The 16,979-nt window shown below is 43.7% G+C and overlaps 2 protein-coding genes across 5 annotated transcripts in view; one reads left to right on the forward strand and one right to left on the reverse strand.

The window, feature by feature from the left end:
• Gpr161 (G protein-coupled receptor 161) overlaps positions 1-5,661 on the forward strand; it is a 42,738-nt gene extending 37,077 nt beyond the window's left edge. For both annotated transcript variants that reach the window (XM_029483659.2, XM_021167111.3), the window contains exons 5-6: positions 132-251; positions 2,738-5,661. In XM_029483659.2, the coding sequence (XP_029339519.1) occupies positions 132-251; positions 2,738-3,003 (386 nt within the window). In that variant the 3' untranslated portion in view covers positions 3,004-5,661. The remainder of the gene's footprint in view (positions 1-131; positions 252-2,737) is intronic.
• A 4,820-nt stretch (positions 5,662-10,481) lies between these two features.
• Dcaf6 (DDB1 and CUL4 associated factor 6) overlaps positions 10,482-16,979 on the reverse strand; it is a 117,517-nt gene continuing 111,019 nt past the window's right edge. For all 3 annotated transcript variants that reach the window (XM_029478272.2, XM_021161509.3, XM_021161442.3), the window contains 3 exons: positions 16,528-16,616; positions 14,273-14,378; positions 10,482-10,913 (listed from right to left, as the gene is read on the reverse strand). In XM_029478272.2, coding sequence (XP_029334132.1) covers positions 10,849-10,913; positions 14,273-14,378; positions 16,528-16,616 — 260 coding nt within the window. In that variant the 3' untranslated portion in view covers positions 10,482-10,848. The remainder of the gene's footprint in view (positions 10,914-14,272; positions 14,379-16,527; positions 16,617-16,979) is intronic.

Consider the following 16,979-nt stretch of genomic DNA (forward strand, 5'->3'; position numbering starts at 1 on the left):
CTGCTTCAGGACAGGCAGCTGGGCATGCTTTTGGTATTGAAGGGCCGGGGCCAGGGTCATCAGTTAAGAGAGAGGGGGGAAGAAGAGGCCTTGGTGTCTGTAGATACATGTGCATCCTCTGCCTGCCTTAGGGACGGATGTGATGCTGTTGGAAGACGGCACTTCTGAGGACAACCCTCCCCAGCACTGCACTTGCCCACCCAAGAGGAGGAGCTCCGTGACATTTGAGGACGAAGTGGAACAGATCAAAGGTTGGCTTATGGAAGTGTCTCAGTAGACATGTGGGCAAGGAGGGGATTCTAGCCTCATTCTTACCATAGAACATGCCAAGACTTCATCGCCTCTGCCTCCTTCTCATCACTGAAGCCCCACTAGGGACACTTGAGTCTTGAATTCTGAGGCATCTGACTCACAGCAAGCAGCATCCAAGGTGGGACAAATGCAGCTGTAGACACACACGTACCACGTATACAGTCACACATACAGACACATACAAACACACACAGTCACATATACATACATACACTCATACACAGTCACATACACAGGTACACATACACAAACATACACAGATACACTCACAGCAGATACCATGAACACACACACAGCACAGACACATATGCACACATACATACATACATACACAGACAAACACATAGACATATACATACAACCACACACAGTCGCATACATAATTACGGTCACACACTCACACAGTTACATACACACATAGATACACAGTCTCAGATACACACTCAGACACACTGTCTTAGGGTTTCTATTCCTGCACAAACATCATAACCAAGAAACAGTTGGGGAGGAAAGGGTTTATTCAGCTTACATTTCCACATTGTTGTTCATCACTAAAGGAAGTCGGGACTGGAACTCAAGCAGGTCAGGAAGCAGGAGCTGATGCAGAGGCCATGGAGGGATGCTCCTTACTGGCTTGCTTCCCCTGGCTTGCTTAGACTGCTTTCTTATAGAACACAAGACTACCAGCCCAGAGATGGCACCACCCACAAGGGGACCTCCCTGCTTGATCACTAATTGAAAATGCTTTACAGCTGGATCTCGTGGAGGCACTTCCCCAACTGAAGCTCCTTTCTCTGTGATAACTCCAGCCTGTGTCAAGATGACACAGAACTAGCCAGTACACACACAGTCACATACACATATACACACACTCAGACACATATACACATAGACACACAGTCACAAATACACATACACGTGTACACACACACAGAGCAAGGACACACCCACACACACATACATACACAGGCACACACACAGTTACAGACACACATGTAGACAAACACACACACAGATACACAGAGAGACAGTGACAGGGAGACAGAGAGAGAACTCAAAAACAATTCCCAACTTTCTCAGGAACTAGCCTGATTGGATGAAATAGTTCCCGTGCCCCCTACTCCACAGTAGTTGCCCCCCTTTATGGATAGTATCCAGTTATAAATCTGAACCTCTCCTCTTAGCCCGTCCCCTCTGACGAATAGTGGAAATATGGCCCTGTGAGTGGAGGCCAAGCTGCCATCCTGATGAATGGCCCTGGAACCTGCAGGGACCAGAGCCCGCTGACTGGGCTTTCCTGCTTCATCTGTTAACACAGAGCATCCTTGATGCTTAGGGACCTGGGGCTAGTTTCCACTCCAGACAAGCCAAGGGGAGCCACTCCTGTGTAGGAGTCTCTTTTTCTCCTGTCTCCAAGGGAGAATAGCCACTGGTATAAGGAACCTTGAGTCTGCTGGAGCCAGGGGCTTTAAGGTGTAAATGCTGAGTATGCAAATAAGTCTCCCTCTGCCCTGCTCCACTCCCTTGCAGAGTGAGGGGAGAGGTGGGAGAGGAGCTCAGAGAGGATGGTAAGTATCTACTTTTCTGGCAAAGCAGATTCAATACAGAGCTAGCAGCTCTGAGAGTTTACACTCCCCTTCTACTGGACAGCGAGTCCATCTCCTTCCCAGACCTCTCACGCAGATCCCAGCCTGCCCCTTTGTGTCCTAGGAGTGGGCTGGAAGCGCCCTCTGCTGGTTGGGTGCTGAGAGCAAGGTGCTAGAGCAGGGGGTAACAGTTATGTTGTGTAGGGAGCAAACTAGTGCTGCTAAGGTCTCCACTTCCTTCCTGGAGAGTGGGGCACAAACTGCCTGTTCTCCAGAAAACATAAGGGGAGAAGGTCCCTAGATACCCCGAGAGCTTAGGCAGTACGGTCTGTGACCCAGTGCTCAGGTTTGGTCATTAGGCGCCACCTCTGTCCCTCTTTTCCATTCAGTGTAGTGTCAGAGCTCCTAATCCTTCCCAGGATGGTGGAATTGTTGACATCACTTCCAAACGTGAGGCTCTCTACAGTGAGGGAGGCTCTGAGGGAAATGCGGAGGAGACATGGCCTTTGAGTATGTGCAAGCTTACAGCCTAGGCTGTTCAACCCAGGAGCTAAAAGAAGAAAATTCTATTGAAGACGTAAAAGCTAAAACATTTCGGGTAGAATTTACTCATTCGCAGTAACCATGTGAATTTTTTCTCTTTATATAGTCAAGGAAACTAAACTAGAAAATGTCTGGCCTTTCTCAGGATGTAAATTGTGAAGTCCAAGATTTTAGCCTGGGGACTCTGATGTCAAAATCCATACCTGTAATCTTCGCTTGTCTGCTCTCTCATGAGTAGCAAGCCAGCAGAGACCATATCCCTTTTTGCTAACCTTCCTTTCTGCCTTCTCCCACAGAGGCTGCCAAGAACTCTCTTCTTCATGTGAAAGCTGAAGTACACAAATCCTTGGACAGTTACGCAGCCAGCTTGGCTAAAGCCATTGAGGCTGAAGCCAAAATCAACTTATTTGGGGAGGAGGCTCTGCCAGGGGTCTTGTTCACAGCACGGACCGTCCCAGGGGCTAGCTTTGGGGGTCGTCGAGGCAGCAGAACTCTTGTGAATCAGAGGCTGCATCTACAGAGCATCAAAGAAGGGAATGTCTTAGCTGCAGAACAGAGATGAAGGCTTCAGAGGGCAGTGGGGCCGCAGCAGAGCTACTGGTACTGGTGCCTGTGCCAAAACCCTGGAACATGTCACCACTCAGAGAGGGCCAGACACCGGGAAGGAAACATCTGGTATGCAGCCAGGAGAATTGAAAGTACTGTCTCCAGTCTCTGACTTCAGTTGTCTTCTGTAAAGCACATGTGGGCTGCTTCAGGGCTCCTGGGATGGAACGAGGCTTCCAAAGCACACATTAGAAGCAGATGGAGATGTGGCTGGGGCTTCAGGAGGACTAGAGATGGTGGATGTGAAAGGGAAGCCACCATGTGGCTCTTGTCTTCAATGGTATCCAGCTGCTTCAGCTGTCCCTGGTCTCAGTGAGGCCTCTCGAGGCAATCCCTACTCCGTGCCCCTCATGGGGACAGAATGGCTCCCCCTAGCACTGTCAGACCATCTGGGGGCTCTGATCCAGGCAGCGTGGGACCACAAGTACTAGACTAAATGCAAAAACAGTCCAGAGAGCTCCTGAGTAGAGCACCCTACATAGACACCCCATATCTACTGCCCTAGTTAGGACTTGCTCTTGGGTAGCACTTGCTGCCGGCCAATAAACAGCCCACAGGCCACCCAAGATGTGGCCACCCCACCCACTTCCTTGTTGACAGATTTTTATTATTACTATTATTTGAAAAGAAGGGAGAAACCACTATAAAAGAAAGGGCGAATACCAAGCACTTCATTTCCAGAATAATAAAACCAGGAGGTTAAGGCACATCACTAAGCCTGGGACTTGAGGTCATGTGCAGATGAGGGGAACTTGGGGGGAGATATAGGAGATGCTTGAGTGACTGGCAAACATAGTTGGCCTCACTTTCCAGAGGCAATTGTGACTGTCATAGCAAGTTTGGGGCTGGCTCAAGGTAGAAAGGGCACTGGACCCGAGTTCATAGCCTGGGTTCTTGACCCAGCTTGGCTTTTGTCTGCACGTCACCTGGAACATCCTGTCCCGTCACTAGGCCATGTGGAGAAAAGAAAGGTGTGGGAGTGGGAACAAGTAGCCTCCAAGGTAATTCCAGCTCTGACCTTTGATGGCTTCTGAATCTGTAATTTAAGAGATGGAGCCAAACTGAACATGACTGGCGGGTGACCCAGGATCTGTATACTTTTGAGGGTGTGCCCAGTGAGTACAGGAAGAGCACCTGCATGCTCTGGCCCTCACGTCTGTCTTTGTGTTGTTTGGCTGTCTAGGGCAGTCCTAACTGCCGACTACTGAGCCGTGGGTATGAAGAGGGTGCCACAGCTGAGGCAGATGTGGGACAGTGGGTGGGGTTTGTTGGCTTGGATTGCTCTTGCTCTTTGAGCTAGAACAAGTTTGGGCTTTGAGTGCTTGCTGTGGGGGGGTCTGTAAGATGATCTTTTCTGCTGCTCTTAAGCCTGGCTGCTTTAGATAAGCGATGAGCAGGGCTGTCCACCACACAGAGCAGAGGAAGTCTTAAGACCTTGCCATATCTGCCACGAGGCAGCCAATTGAGTGGTTTACTTTTCAAGTGTTTCCTGTGGGCTGCCTGGCTTCTGGTGTGACAGTGCCTTGCCTGTGGTTCCTGAGGCTTGGCTTGAGCCTTTGGGTGCTTGATTTTGTCACCTACTCCAGGTCACCGGTGCAGGGGAGTGGCAGGGAGGACGGGTCCTGCATCCCTTGCAGCGCCTGTCTTCTCTGTGTATTTTGTTCTCCTTTTCTAGTACTTGCCCGGTGTCTGGAGGGTCCCTTTTCCCAATTACCCAGTATGCACCGAAGTGGAACACGCCCCCTAGGTACGGGTTGTCAGTTGGTACAATGGATTGGCTTAAGACTCAAAGGGTAGAGAGCTCTTTTCTGACTGCCCTGGGCTAGCCTTTATGGAAAGGATGCTGAGGCCTCTGAACCCTATTGGTTGACCCCAGGAGTCTCCAGTATTCAAGAAGTGATCCCTTTTAAAGGATTTGAAGCCTACTCATCTGCCTAACACTGTGGATCTGTCAGCACCTCACCGGAGTATTCCGGCTAGGGTGCTATGGTTGAGCCAATGAAGCAGGTGACCATCTGGACTGTGTCTTGGGGGGATTTTTAGGGGCCAGAACCATGGTTTTGCATATTCAGGGATTCTGGTTTGCCCAAGTGAGCTAGAGAGAAGTGGGGTGGGGAGAGAGGGAGAGGTCATTCCATGTAGTCTCTTTTGTCCTCTCTGGAGGATACCTGCCTTTTGTGCAGAAGCCCACCATCCCAATTAAGCCCTGGCAATGTAATGGCAAAACCTGCTGCAAACTTCTGTGTAGTGGCAGGCCCGAGGCCTTCCCAGGGGAACCATAGGTGGGGGTAGGTGGGACATGTGGCCACTTGTTTTGCTTTAAATACCTCAGTCCTTCTGACTCTGACAGGATCACTTGTAGGGCCGTGGCCCATCTCTGCTGCTGCTTTACCAAGATTTTGCCCTTGTCTTGGTTCCTGTGCTGTGTTCCAGATGCCAGCCGTGTGACCTGTTGCATCCGAGAAGGCACTGGGTCCAGCACTGTAGTGTATACAGCTCAGCACCTTGCTTTTCCCTGACCAGACAACCCAAATGGGAGGTTCAAGACCTTAGACATTAGATGGCAGCAGTATTGTTGTGGAGAGGAAAAAAAAAAAAAAACACAAAAACAAAACATGGTGGCTTGTTCCTCTGAGCTCTGCCATGACTACAAGTCCCTAGCCTTGTAGCTGATTCTTATCATATATATAGATATGCATGCAACCCCTGTTGGAGTTCACAGGAACTATCTGTACTGGGCTGTGTGATCTTAAATCACTGCACCATGGCCCATTGGTGCTAATGTTTGTAATTTCTCATTTGTATAACTGATCCCATCTTTCAACCAAGAATTCAACCTTCACCCCCAGGACAAACTCAGTATAAGCAACAGACCACTGTAGTTTGGAACTAGACAAGAGGCAGAAAATAATGTTGATACAGTGAGAGAGCTTGCTGGTCTGTTGAGATGGAGTGCTTTTTCAAATGGACAATGTGCTCCTTAGCCTTGCAGATTAGAGAGACATTCCTCAATGGATCATGAGATGAACTCAGGATACATGTCCAGCCTCATTTCATACCTCCAGCCTGTGTGGAAGGAATAATGAGGGTGATGTGGCTGAACAAGAGGGGGCCAAGAACAGGCATGTATTAGGTCTCACTGTGTGCCTCACTTAAAAAACGGCTAAGAGCCCATTAGGTGCTAGGCACTAATTGAAGTTTTCAAATGCACCATCTCCCTTTGCTTCAGGCAGAAGGGATACAGTAGGGATGCTGCTGGTGTGTGATGACTGTGAGTTAAGATTTCAGGTTGCCAATTAACTGGCTAGGCGTTCGGGGGCAAATTACTCTTGCATCTGTAAAATGAAGTTTTGTAATCTATATATAGGGACACAGAATCCAAGGATACTGCCTGCATAGGGTGCTTGGCAGACTACAGAAATGCTCATGGTGCATCCAGCACAGGACATAGACCTGAGACACTGGCCTTGCTTCTCAGTGTATCTGATGGGGCCAACTCCTTCCTGTTTTACAAGGATCTCTTAATACCGGAACCTTCAAAAGACATGTTATCCAATTCAGGATACTTAATCTTGTTGAGGGTTGTTGCCTGGGAACTTAGTTCCTATTCAGTACAAAAGGGCTTAATGGAAATGAAGGAATTCTGACAAGAAGCAGACAATAGAGAGGATGTTGGAAAAGCTGAGTAGGATCTGGAATGCAAGAGGTTAGTAGGAACAGAAACGGGCAGGCTTCATTCCCCACGAATGGCCTGATTGCACACAAAACAAGTATTTCTACATTACCCTGAATTAAAGATGATCTGTAGAATCCCAAAGGACATCAATTCAACACTGACCTTCCTTATACCCAGAAAGAACATCCTACCCCACCCCAATGCCGTTAGGTGCTGAGGACTGCTCTGTCCAGCAGTGACAAGTGTCTGGCTCCCAGTTCCCAGAGCTCTTGTCTTCCAAGCCCTGATGGAAGATTTAGAGGAGGGATAGGTGTCCATGCCATTCCCCTGAGTGTTCAGAACCAGAGAAAGCCTGGGGATGAAGGAAGGGAGTTATGACATGAACCACAGGACCATGGTTGTGACCAGCCATGAATGGCTACAAGGAGGGACAGGCAGGTACTGTTCTGTGGGTTAGGGGTAGAGACAATGAGGATCCAGGAAGGCCATAGAAAACCTGTGTCTCAAAACGAGATCAGGGCCAAATCACTTCGTCTTGGTCATGAGGCTGAGAGAAGATCAAGCCTGTAGCCCAAGGAATAGGTTAAAGGTCATCCTTAGCAGAGTGGGCCAGCTGGGTTTTATTAAATAAGAAGAAACAAGGGGCTCCAGACCCCGGCTCCCCAGAAAGTCCCAATGTCAGGTGATCATCTGTTGGAAAGAATTCAAAGCACAAACGCTGATCTGCACATGATTGCCACAAGCACAGTTCTGCTCATTGTCAATTGCATTTATTTAAAAATGAATTTTTAAAAGCAGTATTCATGGCTTAGGAGACAGCAGTCACTTCTGGTTTTCCTTTTGACACTATTTGAAACACCAAAAAAAAAAAAAAAAAATCACAGATGAGCCAGTTCTTCCCAAAGACCATGCTAAGTGTGGTAGAAAGCCTGTATGCCTAGGAATGGATCTGTTGGTGGTATAGGCATGCTTACAAATGTCCTGTATTCTGTTCTGATGATGATGTATACCTGAAAGAAGACATGGTTAGAAACCAAACTTCAAAATTAAAAGCCCAACCTAATCCTGAAATATATTTAACTTGAAGTTTTGGATGGTGTTTTTGAGGATAAAATTGTCTGGGTTATTATATGTAAATCAGTATTTATGAATAAGTAAAAGTGTGTTTAGACTAGTTTTGTTTACCTGATTAAATGTTTTTGGAATGTGTGTATCTGTGTAAATTGTCAGTTTGTACTTGGACTTGTGCTCTATGAACATTTCTGGATGCCTGTCCCTTCCCCGAACTTCCTATAGCCCTATTCCTATCTCACCTCCCCACGGGCTAACAAGAGGACTGAATATTGAGAAACTTATTGCAGAATTGGGAGTGAGCATCCCCATATTAAAGTCACTTGGATGGACCCACTGATAGTTAAACTTCCCAAGGCAGTTAAACTCAAGAAGTATTGGGTTACAAGACTGTTGCATACTATATTCAAGACACTCTAAGCCTGCTTTTTCTTTTTTATTGTAGCCCAGGCTGTCTTTAAACTCACAGAAACCATCCTGCCTCTGCCTCCCAAGTGCTGGGATCAAAGGTGTGCGCCATTCTGCCCAGCTTTAAGCCTGGTTTTTAAGAGGTTTAATGAACTAGTGCTTTTTCATCTCCCTCCCCACCTCCCTACCTCTTCAGTCTCCCTTTCATATCAAAACAGAGATACTGAGGAGCAGATTTTAGCATAAACACAACCACCCCTGCACAAGGTGCATGCTTTATCTTTTCCCTTCCCTTGCTTATACCAACACCATCTTTTTTTTTCTGAGTGTGTAGAACCCTGGGGCCAGTCTCCTCTCTGCCACTCCACTCTCTCTCCACTGAATCCTGAAGTGGCCAGGACAAAATTTTGTCTTTGCTATGTATCCTTAACTATTTGTCTAGCTGGCCTACTCCAGGAAAATGAACAGAACACCCGCAGTTCCCATATCTCCATCAGTGTACAGGGACAGTGTAGACACCTGCCCTTTGGTTTTGTTCTGATCTTTGCCTAGCAATTATCCTTTGACCTGAGTCTTCCAGCACCCTCTGCCCTCTAGCAAATCCATGCTGCTGGCCTAATGTCACCCCTACTTTCCATGACAAAGCTATCTATCTTCTGCTAGCAGCAGGTGCTCTTGAGTTTGCAGCCAACTTGTGGGTTGTGGGTCCATATTCCAAATAGAAATGCCTCTGTTGCTGCATCTTCATGATGGTTTGTGGCCCAGCTGGAGAAAGTTTATGTCTACCTCTCAGTGTCTGGTTCAGTCATTTCTTCTGGCAGGATATTTAGGTCAAAGAAAATAACAGGAACAGTTAAGCTACCTGCTAATTAAACCAAAAGCAAACTGCTTTTAATGAAAAGCAGCTGGCATAGCAAATACACTAAAAGCACCAACAGAGAGGGCCCATGCTTGAGATGAGTGTGGCAGACTGTCAGGTCTGCTGTGCCTTTCATCTGTCAGGCAGCTCTGCAGGGTCTGGAAGCCGTTTCCAGATGTGGTCCAGAGCTAGAGTTCAAGGCTAGCACTGAAGGTGATGGATGAGATACAATATGGACCTACAGTTCAGCCTTGAGAACTCCACACTTTCTCTGCGGCATCGGTGTTCTAGTTTTGGTAGTATAGGATGGCTGTTTTAGGATGTGTTCAATGACCAGCCCAAGCACTTGGTTCATTTTCTTCTCTAACTGCTGGCTGGCAAGGAGGGATAGTGAAGGCAGTTACTGGCTCAACTAAAGGTCACAGAAAAGCAGCTGAGCTGAGCGGCTGTCCTTTGTAAGTGAGACAGATGCCAAGAGTTCACTGACTAGAAAACCAAAGACATCCTCTCAAAGAGACTCATGTCTTATCCTGCCTATAAGCCAGGAACAGCAAAAGGTGTGTGTGCATGCATGTGTGTGTGTGTGTGTGAGAGAGAGAGAGAGGAGAGAGAGAGAGAGAGAGAGAGAGAGAGAGAGAGAGAGAGAGAGAGAGAGAGAGAGAGAGAGAGACTCCTGTTTTTGAAGTAGTCCTTCCTTTTATTGAACTAAACAACAGGTAGAGCACTCTGCTTGCCCAGGAATTTTTATCTGTAAGGGATCAGGAGGCAGCATGGGCTCCTCTCCCATCTGGCAGCTCTGGCTTCTGGAAGAGGCTGGCAGCTATGGATGCCTGTGGGGTGACATTAGAAAGTATATAACCAATAACCAGGTGCTGAGAAAAGACTTTATTTTTTGTAAGTAGGTTGGAGAAATGTATAGATGTCATTAGATTGAGGGAAACACAGACAATGTAGGAGGTGGAAGAGGTTATGTCTACGGAACAGTTCAGGAAAACACTGTAAGGTACACATAGGCCTGGAGGACTGTCTGAAGTGGAGGTGGATGCTAGAGTCAGCTAACTGATCATAGTAATTCAGGAATATGGACAGAGAGGTAGACCAGAAGACAGAACCTTGAGTTTGTGCTAATGTAAACCATCTATAAGACTCAGTGACTGATTTGGATGAGGTATCAACAGATCATGAGAAGTAGCTCAAGAAAAGTGAAGAAGGGAAGAATAATGTAAAGGCCTTTTACATTATCTGGTCACACAGAGGTCAAGATGGAAAGGACTATTAAATTCAGAAAACAGCAAGCCCTCTTTTGTTAGAGAAATGACTAGAAAATGTGGGTAAAGTAGCAAAGAATTAAATAAAAAGTCAAATTTAGGATATCTTAAAGCAACCAACATCTTTAATTAGAAAGCAACAAACATGCAAATGGCAAGTGTAGAAATTTATTTGAACCAACATTTTCACTACAATGAAAATGACTTTTCAACATTGATCCAAGCTCCCACATCTGAGGGTTAGGAAGTATTGCACTTTGCTTTTTTTTTTTTTTTTTTTTTTAAGGACTCCATACACGGCAAAAAGTTTCAAAAACATTTTGCTTACGTTGTTTTACACACTCTCCCAACTCATGCACACACTCATTCCAAACCAATGTTTGGTTATCCCAAAAATGGGGAAGAACTCCAAAAAAAGCCCATAGCCTTAAATTGCACTAAAGTTCTGTAAAGAAAAAAAAAATATAATAAATGTCGTATACAAATCTCAGAACATCTAAGTGCTTGCCAAGGAGTTCTTTATTCTTCATCCTCATTTTCATTCTCCTGACCTGAACCTTCCGATCTGTCACCTTCCAGACGGTCTGGAAAACAGACATAAGAATCATACACACTCAAAATCCTTTTAGTATCTATCGTAAATAACCTCTAGAGCTTCATTTAAAACCACAAAAAATATTTCTAATTCAAAACTTAAGTATGTAAAAATCTACTCACTAGTATATACAGATGTCTTGGTTTGGTTTTTGTTTTTTCGGAAACAAGGTCTTACTATGTAGCCTTGGCTGGCTTTGTAGACCAGGCTGGCCTCTAATTCACAGAGATCTACCTGCCTTGCATTTCTAGGGCTAGGATTAAAGTCATACACCACCAAACCTGGTTCTTAAAGGTTTTGTTTTTTTTTTAAGATTTACTTTTCAATGTTTTAAATTATATGTATGTGCACGCATGCCCAGTAGGCATGTGTATATGAGTGCAGGTGCCTGTTGAGGCTGGAGGCCCTGGAAGCCCTGGAGCTGGTGATGCAGGCGGCTGTGAGCTGCCTAACGTCAGTCTTCTGGAAGAACAGCATGTACTCTTAACTGAGCCATGCCTCCAGCCCCAATATAAGTTTTCAATTTGGCCTCAAAAGGTAATGAAGAATGAAAACATAATACAGTATATACAATACCATATAATTTTAAACATACAAGACCATGATATATTACATTCTCTTGCAGTGGTTTTTCAAACAAGGTGTCTTAGAGGCTAAGTTTTAACTAAGGGGACCTGGAAGGGGATGCAAGAGAGAAAAGCCTGGAGAGCATGCTGATGTGTTCCACCTTCTGACACTGTGATTTGATGTCATTTACAAAGTTCACGCTTCAAAACAGAGCAATCGGGTTGCAAAAATAAAACAAACAAAAACTTTGCCAAAAAAAAAACCCCAAAATAAAAAACAAAAAACCCTCTTACACTGGAAACAGTATTTTCAATGAAATTATGATTTTCCATTGGACTGAATTCACAGCTCTTTTGGGACACATGGCCTGTGGGTTACCAGTTGGACACACCTGTAAGAGGCTTGTGTACTTCTGTTTTTAAGATTTCTTAAAATTCAATATCTACTACATTTCAGGAACCTGAGATAACAATGGTGACTAAAATAAATGCAGTTTCTTCCCTCAAGGTAAGCCCTATCTGGTTCAATATCCAAGTGTACACATATGTCATACACTTGGTGGCCACTGTACCATGCTCTCCTAGGCATATCCCATTGGCAGCTGCTGTTCCTTTGCTTGGGGCATTTTTTTGCATAATTCACTAGGTCATGCTTCTGCCCAGGACAACTATGAAGCTTTTTGTTAAACTTTCCCAACTTCTTCATGAGCTCCTTCTTCCACATTTTCTGGAAAGTCCTTGATGAACCTTACAACAATGACCCAGGTTACACTACTAGTGTAACTGTAACGAGGTAACTACTAGTGTAACCTGTCTTTCCCGACTAGACTATTAGCTTTTGGATAGCAAATGCTATACACATATCTTTCTATCTTCAGGACTTATACAGACAGTTCAGTGAAGGTGTTTAGTGTCCTTGGTTGGTTTCCACAGCGCTGAGGAATTCAACCTAGAGCCTCAGGCACAGTAAGTAAGCAAGCACTGTGCCACAGAGCTTTACGCTGGAGTTAGGCTTACTGAAGGGATGAATGTGAGGTATGAAGATAAGCTGTATCACACCAGGGTGTATGGAGACAATGGCATAAAGCCACTGCCACAGGAAGGGTAGCATTTAAGACAGATATTGACAGGTACATTTCCCAAATACTGTGGAAAATATTAAAATAGATCAGGCTTAAAGCTGTCCACAACAGAAGGACACCAAACACCAGATGGGAGGGAACAGTTTAATTCTAGAAACTCTGAGGAGAGGAAGATTTTGATTTATCATCCAGGGTTAGCATGTCAGAGTAATGGGCTGGCCTCAGGGCTGTCCGTGAAACCCTGAGTCAAAGGGAATGTAGCTTCAAGTCAGGTTTAATGTTCATCAGGTAATGGCCTGGGCAAATTATTAAAGCCTACTTTAAAGGGTTAATATTTGAGAGACTGGAGAGATTGCTTAGGGGTTAGGAAGACTTGCTGCTTTTGTAGAAGACCCAGGTTCAGTTCCCAGCACCACACAATGGATCACAACCAACTCTAGCTCCAGTTCTATGGTATCCAATATTCTCTTTTGAATCCCCTTTGTGTTAGGCATGCATGTGTACATGCAGGCAAAACACTCATACCATAAAATAAAATAAATAAACCTAAAATAAAGTATTTAATTTTTTTAAAGGGCTAGTATTTGCTGTGTCAGTGGTACATGGCTTTAATACTAGTACTCCGGAGGCAGAGGCAGGTGGATCTCTGTGAATCGAGGCCAGCCTGGTCTACAGAGCAAACTGCAGGACAACTAGGACTACAGAGAAGCCCTCTAAATAAATAAGTGAACAGTTAATATTTGATACAATATAAGTACTCTATAAATGATGCATAATACTCAACACGTGAATGCATTTATGAAGTCAACGAGAAGTGGTAAGCATACATAATACACACTTTACTGTTATGAATACAGATTATGCAATTTACTCTGGAATATTAGTTGTAATGATACATAGTTTTCAGATACAAGTCACTGAACCAGAGTTTATCATCTAAAAAATGTATTAAGAGGTTGGAGAGATGGCTCAGTAATTAAGATCACTTCTATAACCTGGCTTCAGTTCCCAACACCCACTAACCATAGTCTGTAACTTCAGTCCCAGAGGATCCAATACCTTCTTCTGGCTTCTGTGGGCACTTCATACATACAGTACCAGATACACATGAAGGAAAACTCATACACATAAAATAAAGATAATTAAATCTTAAAAACATTATTGAAAAGTACACTAACACAACTTCCTTCCTTACCACATAACGCTTGTTTTTCACTAGGGCTTTACTGATGTTTACATAAATCTATGGTAGTATACTCAGCATAACCTTATTCATTATTTTTGTTAGTGGAGGCAGGATCTCAAGTATCTCAGGCTAGCCTTGAACTTCCTACGTAGCCTAGGGTGACTCTGGACAGCTCTTCCTCCCTCCTTCCTCCACCTCCCTTGGGTTTAGGGAGTGCCACTACACCCACCCAGCAGTGCACTGTACCCCAAGCATTATGGTATGGTTTGGTTACCGGAAGATTACCTAAGACGGAGTTCTCAAGTGACTGTGCTTGCATTTTACCATTTTCCAATAAACGAGTTTTATAAGGACATAATTTACAGTGTTAGGTCAAGGGTTCACAGAAAGAAATCCTAGTTCTAAAGTTGTTGATTTCATTTTTGGACATTAAGAAAATCACATAGATCTCTAAGGTAGGGCTTACTGTTTTCAAATAAAATAATGATTTTAATGATAGAGTAGAAGTTCTTACCAGCTCGGATATGATTCAGTGACGCCAACATCCTCAACATGAAAGAGGCTGGGACGGTAATGGTGTTCCTAGTCTCTTCCAGCATGAGTTCATTTCGAGTTATGACCTATAGCAGTTAAAAAGTGTGTCAAAAGGAATAGCACCTTTGCTCTAAAGATTATAAAACAGTTTCAAAATTCAGTAAGCCTTAAGAGAAATATTTTTCATTATTTTATGTATAATGTCTTTATTTCTACCTTAAGGCTATTCAATGTCAAACAATTACTTGCAGTTAAAAGAAGATCAGAGACCAGCATTTCTTTTAAAAATTTACATTTGTTGAACTTTAAAATGATGGGTTTCATAATTACCTTATTATTTCAAGCGTATCTTGTACTTGAACCATATTTAGTCTCTTTTATCCTTCCTTGTCCCTCAAGCAAAGTAACAATATACAAAACTCAATATAGAAAACCACCAGTTTGCCTATAACAAGCATTCTGAGAAAGAAATGGGAACAATCCCATTCACAATAGTATCAAAATACATAAATATGTCTGAGAGCCATGAATAAATCTACTCAAAGAGTGAAATATTGGGATGGGCGGTGGTGGCGCATGCCTTTACTCCCAGCACTCGGGAGGCGGAGGCAGGCGGATTTCTGAGTTCGAGGCCAGCCTGGTCTTCAGAGAGAAAAAAAAAAAGCTTTTGCTGGTGGGAAAATAAAGCAGTCCACAGCCCCCGTGGGGCTCAGTCTGAAGCGTTCCCCAGAACACTACAAACAGGACCATGCTATGACTCAGTTGTACCACTCCCATGCTTACCCAGAGGAATCTGAGCCAGCATAGCATAGAGATACTCATGAATACATGTTCATTGCTGCAGCACTCATAAAAGCCAAACTACAGAAGCAGTCTAGATAGCAGATAGCAGATAAAGAAAATGTTGCATATATTCAGTTAAGTTTAAGTGAGCATAAAGAAGGGTTAGATTATGCAAAAGAATGGGTAGAAATGAGATTACCATGTTATGTAAAATAAGTCAGACTCAGAAAGACAAACACAACATGTTTTTTTCTGCCATGAAGAATATATCATATGCATAAGACAGAAGGGTGAGTAGGAGCGGGGAGGAAGAGGTCTAACGGTAAAAGGGAGAGAAAGGACAGAGATGGTAACAGGAGAAGTGCAGAAACCATGTACTTGTGTCTTCTCTTACATGCAGAATTTTATACACACATATATACATGTATGATACGAAAGCACAAGGAAAGCTATTTTTTTCTCATATGCAGAATTTTACACACACACAACACACATACACACACAAGAAGGAAGCAGAAGGGAGACTGTCTTGGGGAAAGACAAGGACTCGTGGTAGAGGAGAGAGTAGGAATGATTAAGGTTCAATGCTTAAGGCTCACAATGATAATGTGAAATCTCCCCCACCCTCACCCCCTTTCACTGAGACCCAGTATTTTGTATGTAATGAAAGTGAGTAAAAGCAAGGATCTAAGGGAGTCTTAAACCAACAATAAAGGAAAGGCATCTGTCCATTTGCTCCTCTACCTCCTCACACTGAAGGGCAGTCCTAATTCCCTACGTGAAGAACGCAAAATAGAAAAATATGTCTACAGTTATAGAGAGGTACATACAGTAAGATTATTTTCCTTTCTCCTCCCCCACCTCCCCTCCTCTGTCTGCCTGCCCCCCACTCCTGCTTTGCTTATTGTGACAGGGTCTTGATTTGTGGCTCAGTCTGACCAGAATTTCTTGCTTCAGCTTCCTGATTAGTAGAAGGTGGATTACAGGTTACAGAATCAATTTGTTTTCAGCTAAAACACTTTTACGAAGACAAAATTTTAAATGATTTTTTGTTATACATAATAAACATGGCAGTCAAGCTTATTTTTCTTTAAGATATACCTGATGTGTTATTAAACTCAATGTTATAATTAGTAAGATACTAATCTGATTTTTACCTCTAGTATTATTTATCTCATTTTTATTTTTCAAAAGATTTGATCTCTTTTCCCTCCCCATCTTTTTTTGAGACAGTTCTCATTATGTAGCCCTGGCTGGCCTACAGCTTGCTATGTAGACCATCAGGTTGGCCTTGAATTCATAGACACCCACCTGCCCATGAGTACTGAGATTAAAGATTTGACTTCCTTAACCAAATGCCTTAGTTTTATGTTAGCAATTAATAATAAGCTTTTTCCCTTAAAATAACATTTTAGGTAAAAATTAAAATAGTAAGCATAGTAAAAGTCTTACTTCATCAGCAAGTTTTCGATTAAAAATTCTTGACTCTTCTAGTGGCGACCAGATCTTTATGTCATAATCTATGCCAGATGAGGCTAGAACTAAAAAGAAAATTTACATCTTTATCATAAATTCAAGATGTAAATATTAAGCATAGGTGCAAAGTTAACAAAACTTAGTTTGAAAACTACTATAAATACTTTTGATGTTTTGTCTTGTTTTACTCTTTGAAACAGGGTCTCTCTACATAGTCTTAGCTGTCCTGGAACTCACAATAAAGACCAGGCTGGCCTGAAAAATCACAGAGATCCTCCTGTCTCTGCCTCTTGAGTACTGGGATTAAAGGTGTATGACACTGTAACTGGCCAAAGATTTGCTTTAAATTATCTGGTGGTTGTGAGCTGTCTAATATGAGTGCTGGGAACCAGCTTGAGTGCATTACAAGAATAGTAAATGTTTAGTGA

This window comes from Mus caroli, unplaced genomic scaffold (assembly GCF_978045245.1).
Source record: "Mus caroli unplaced genomic scaffold, Mus_caroli_1 scaffold_1, whole genome shotgun sequence".
In the NCBI taxonomy this organism is placed as follows: domain Eukaryota; kingdom Metazoa; phylum Chordata; class Mammalia; order Rodentia; family Muridae; genus Mus; species Mus caroli.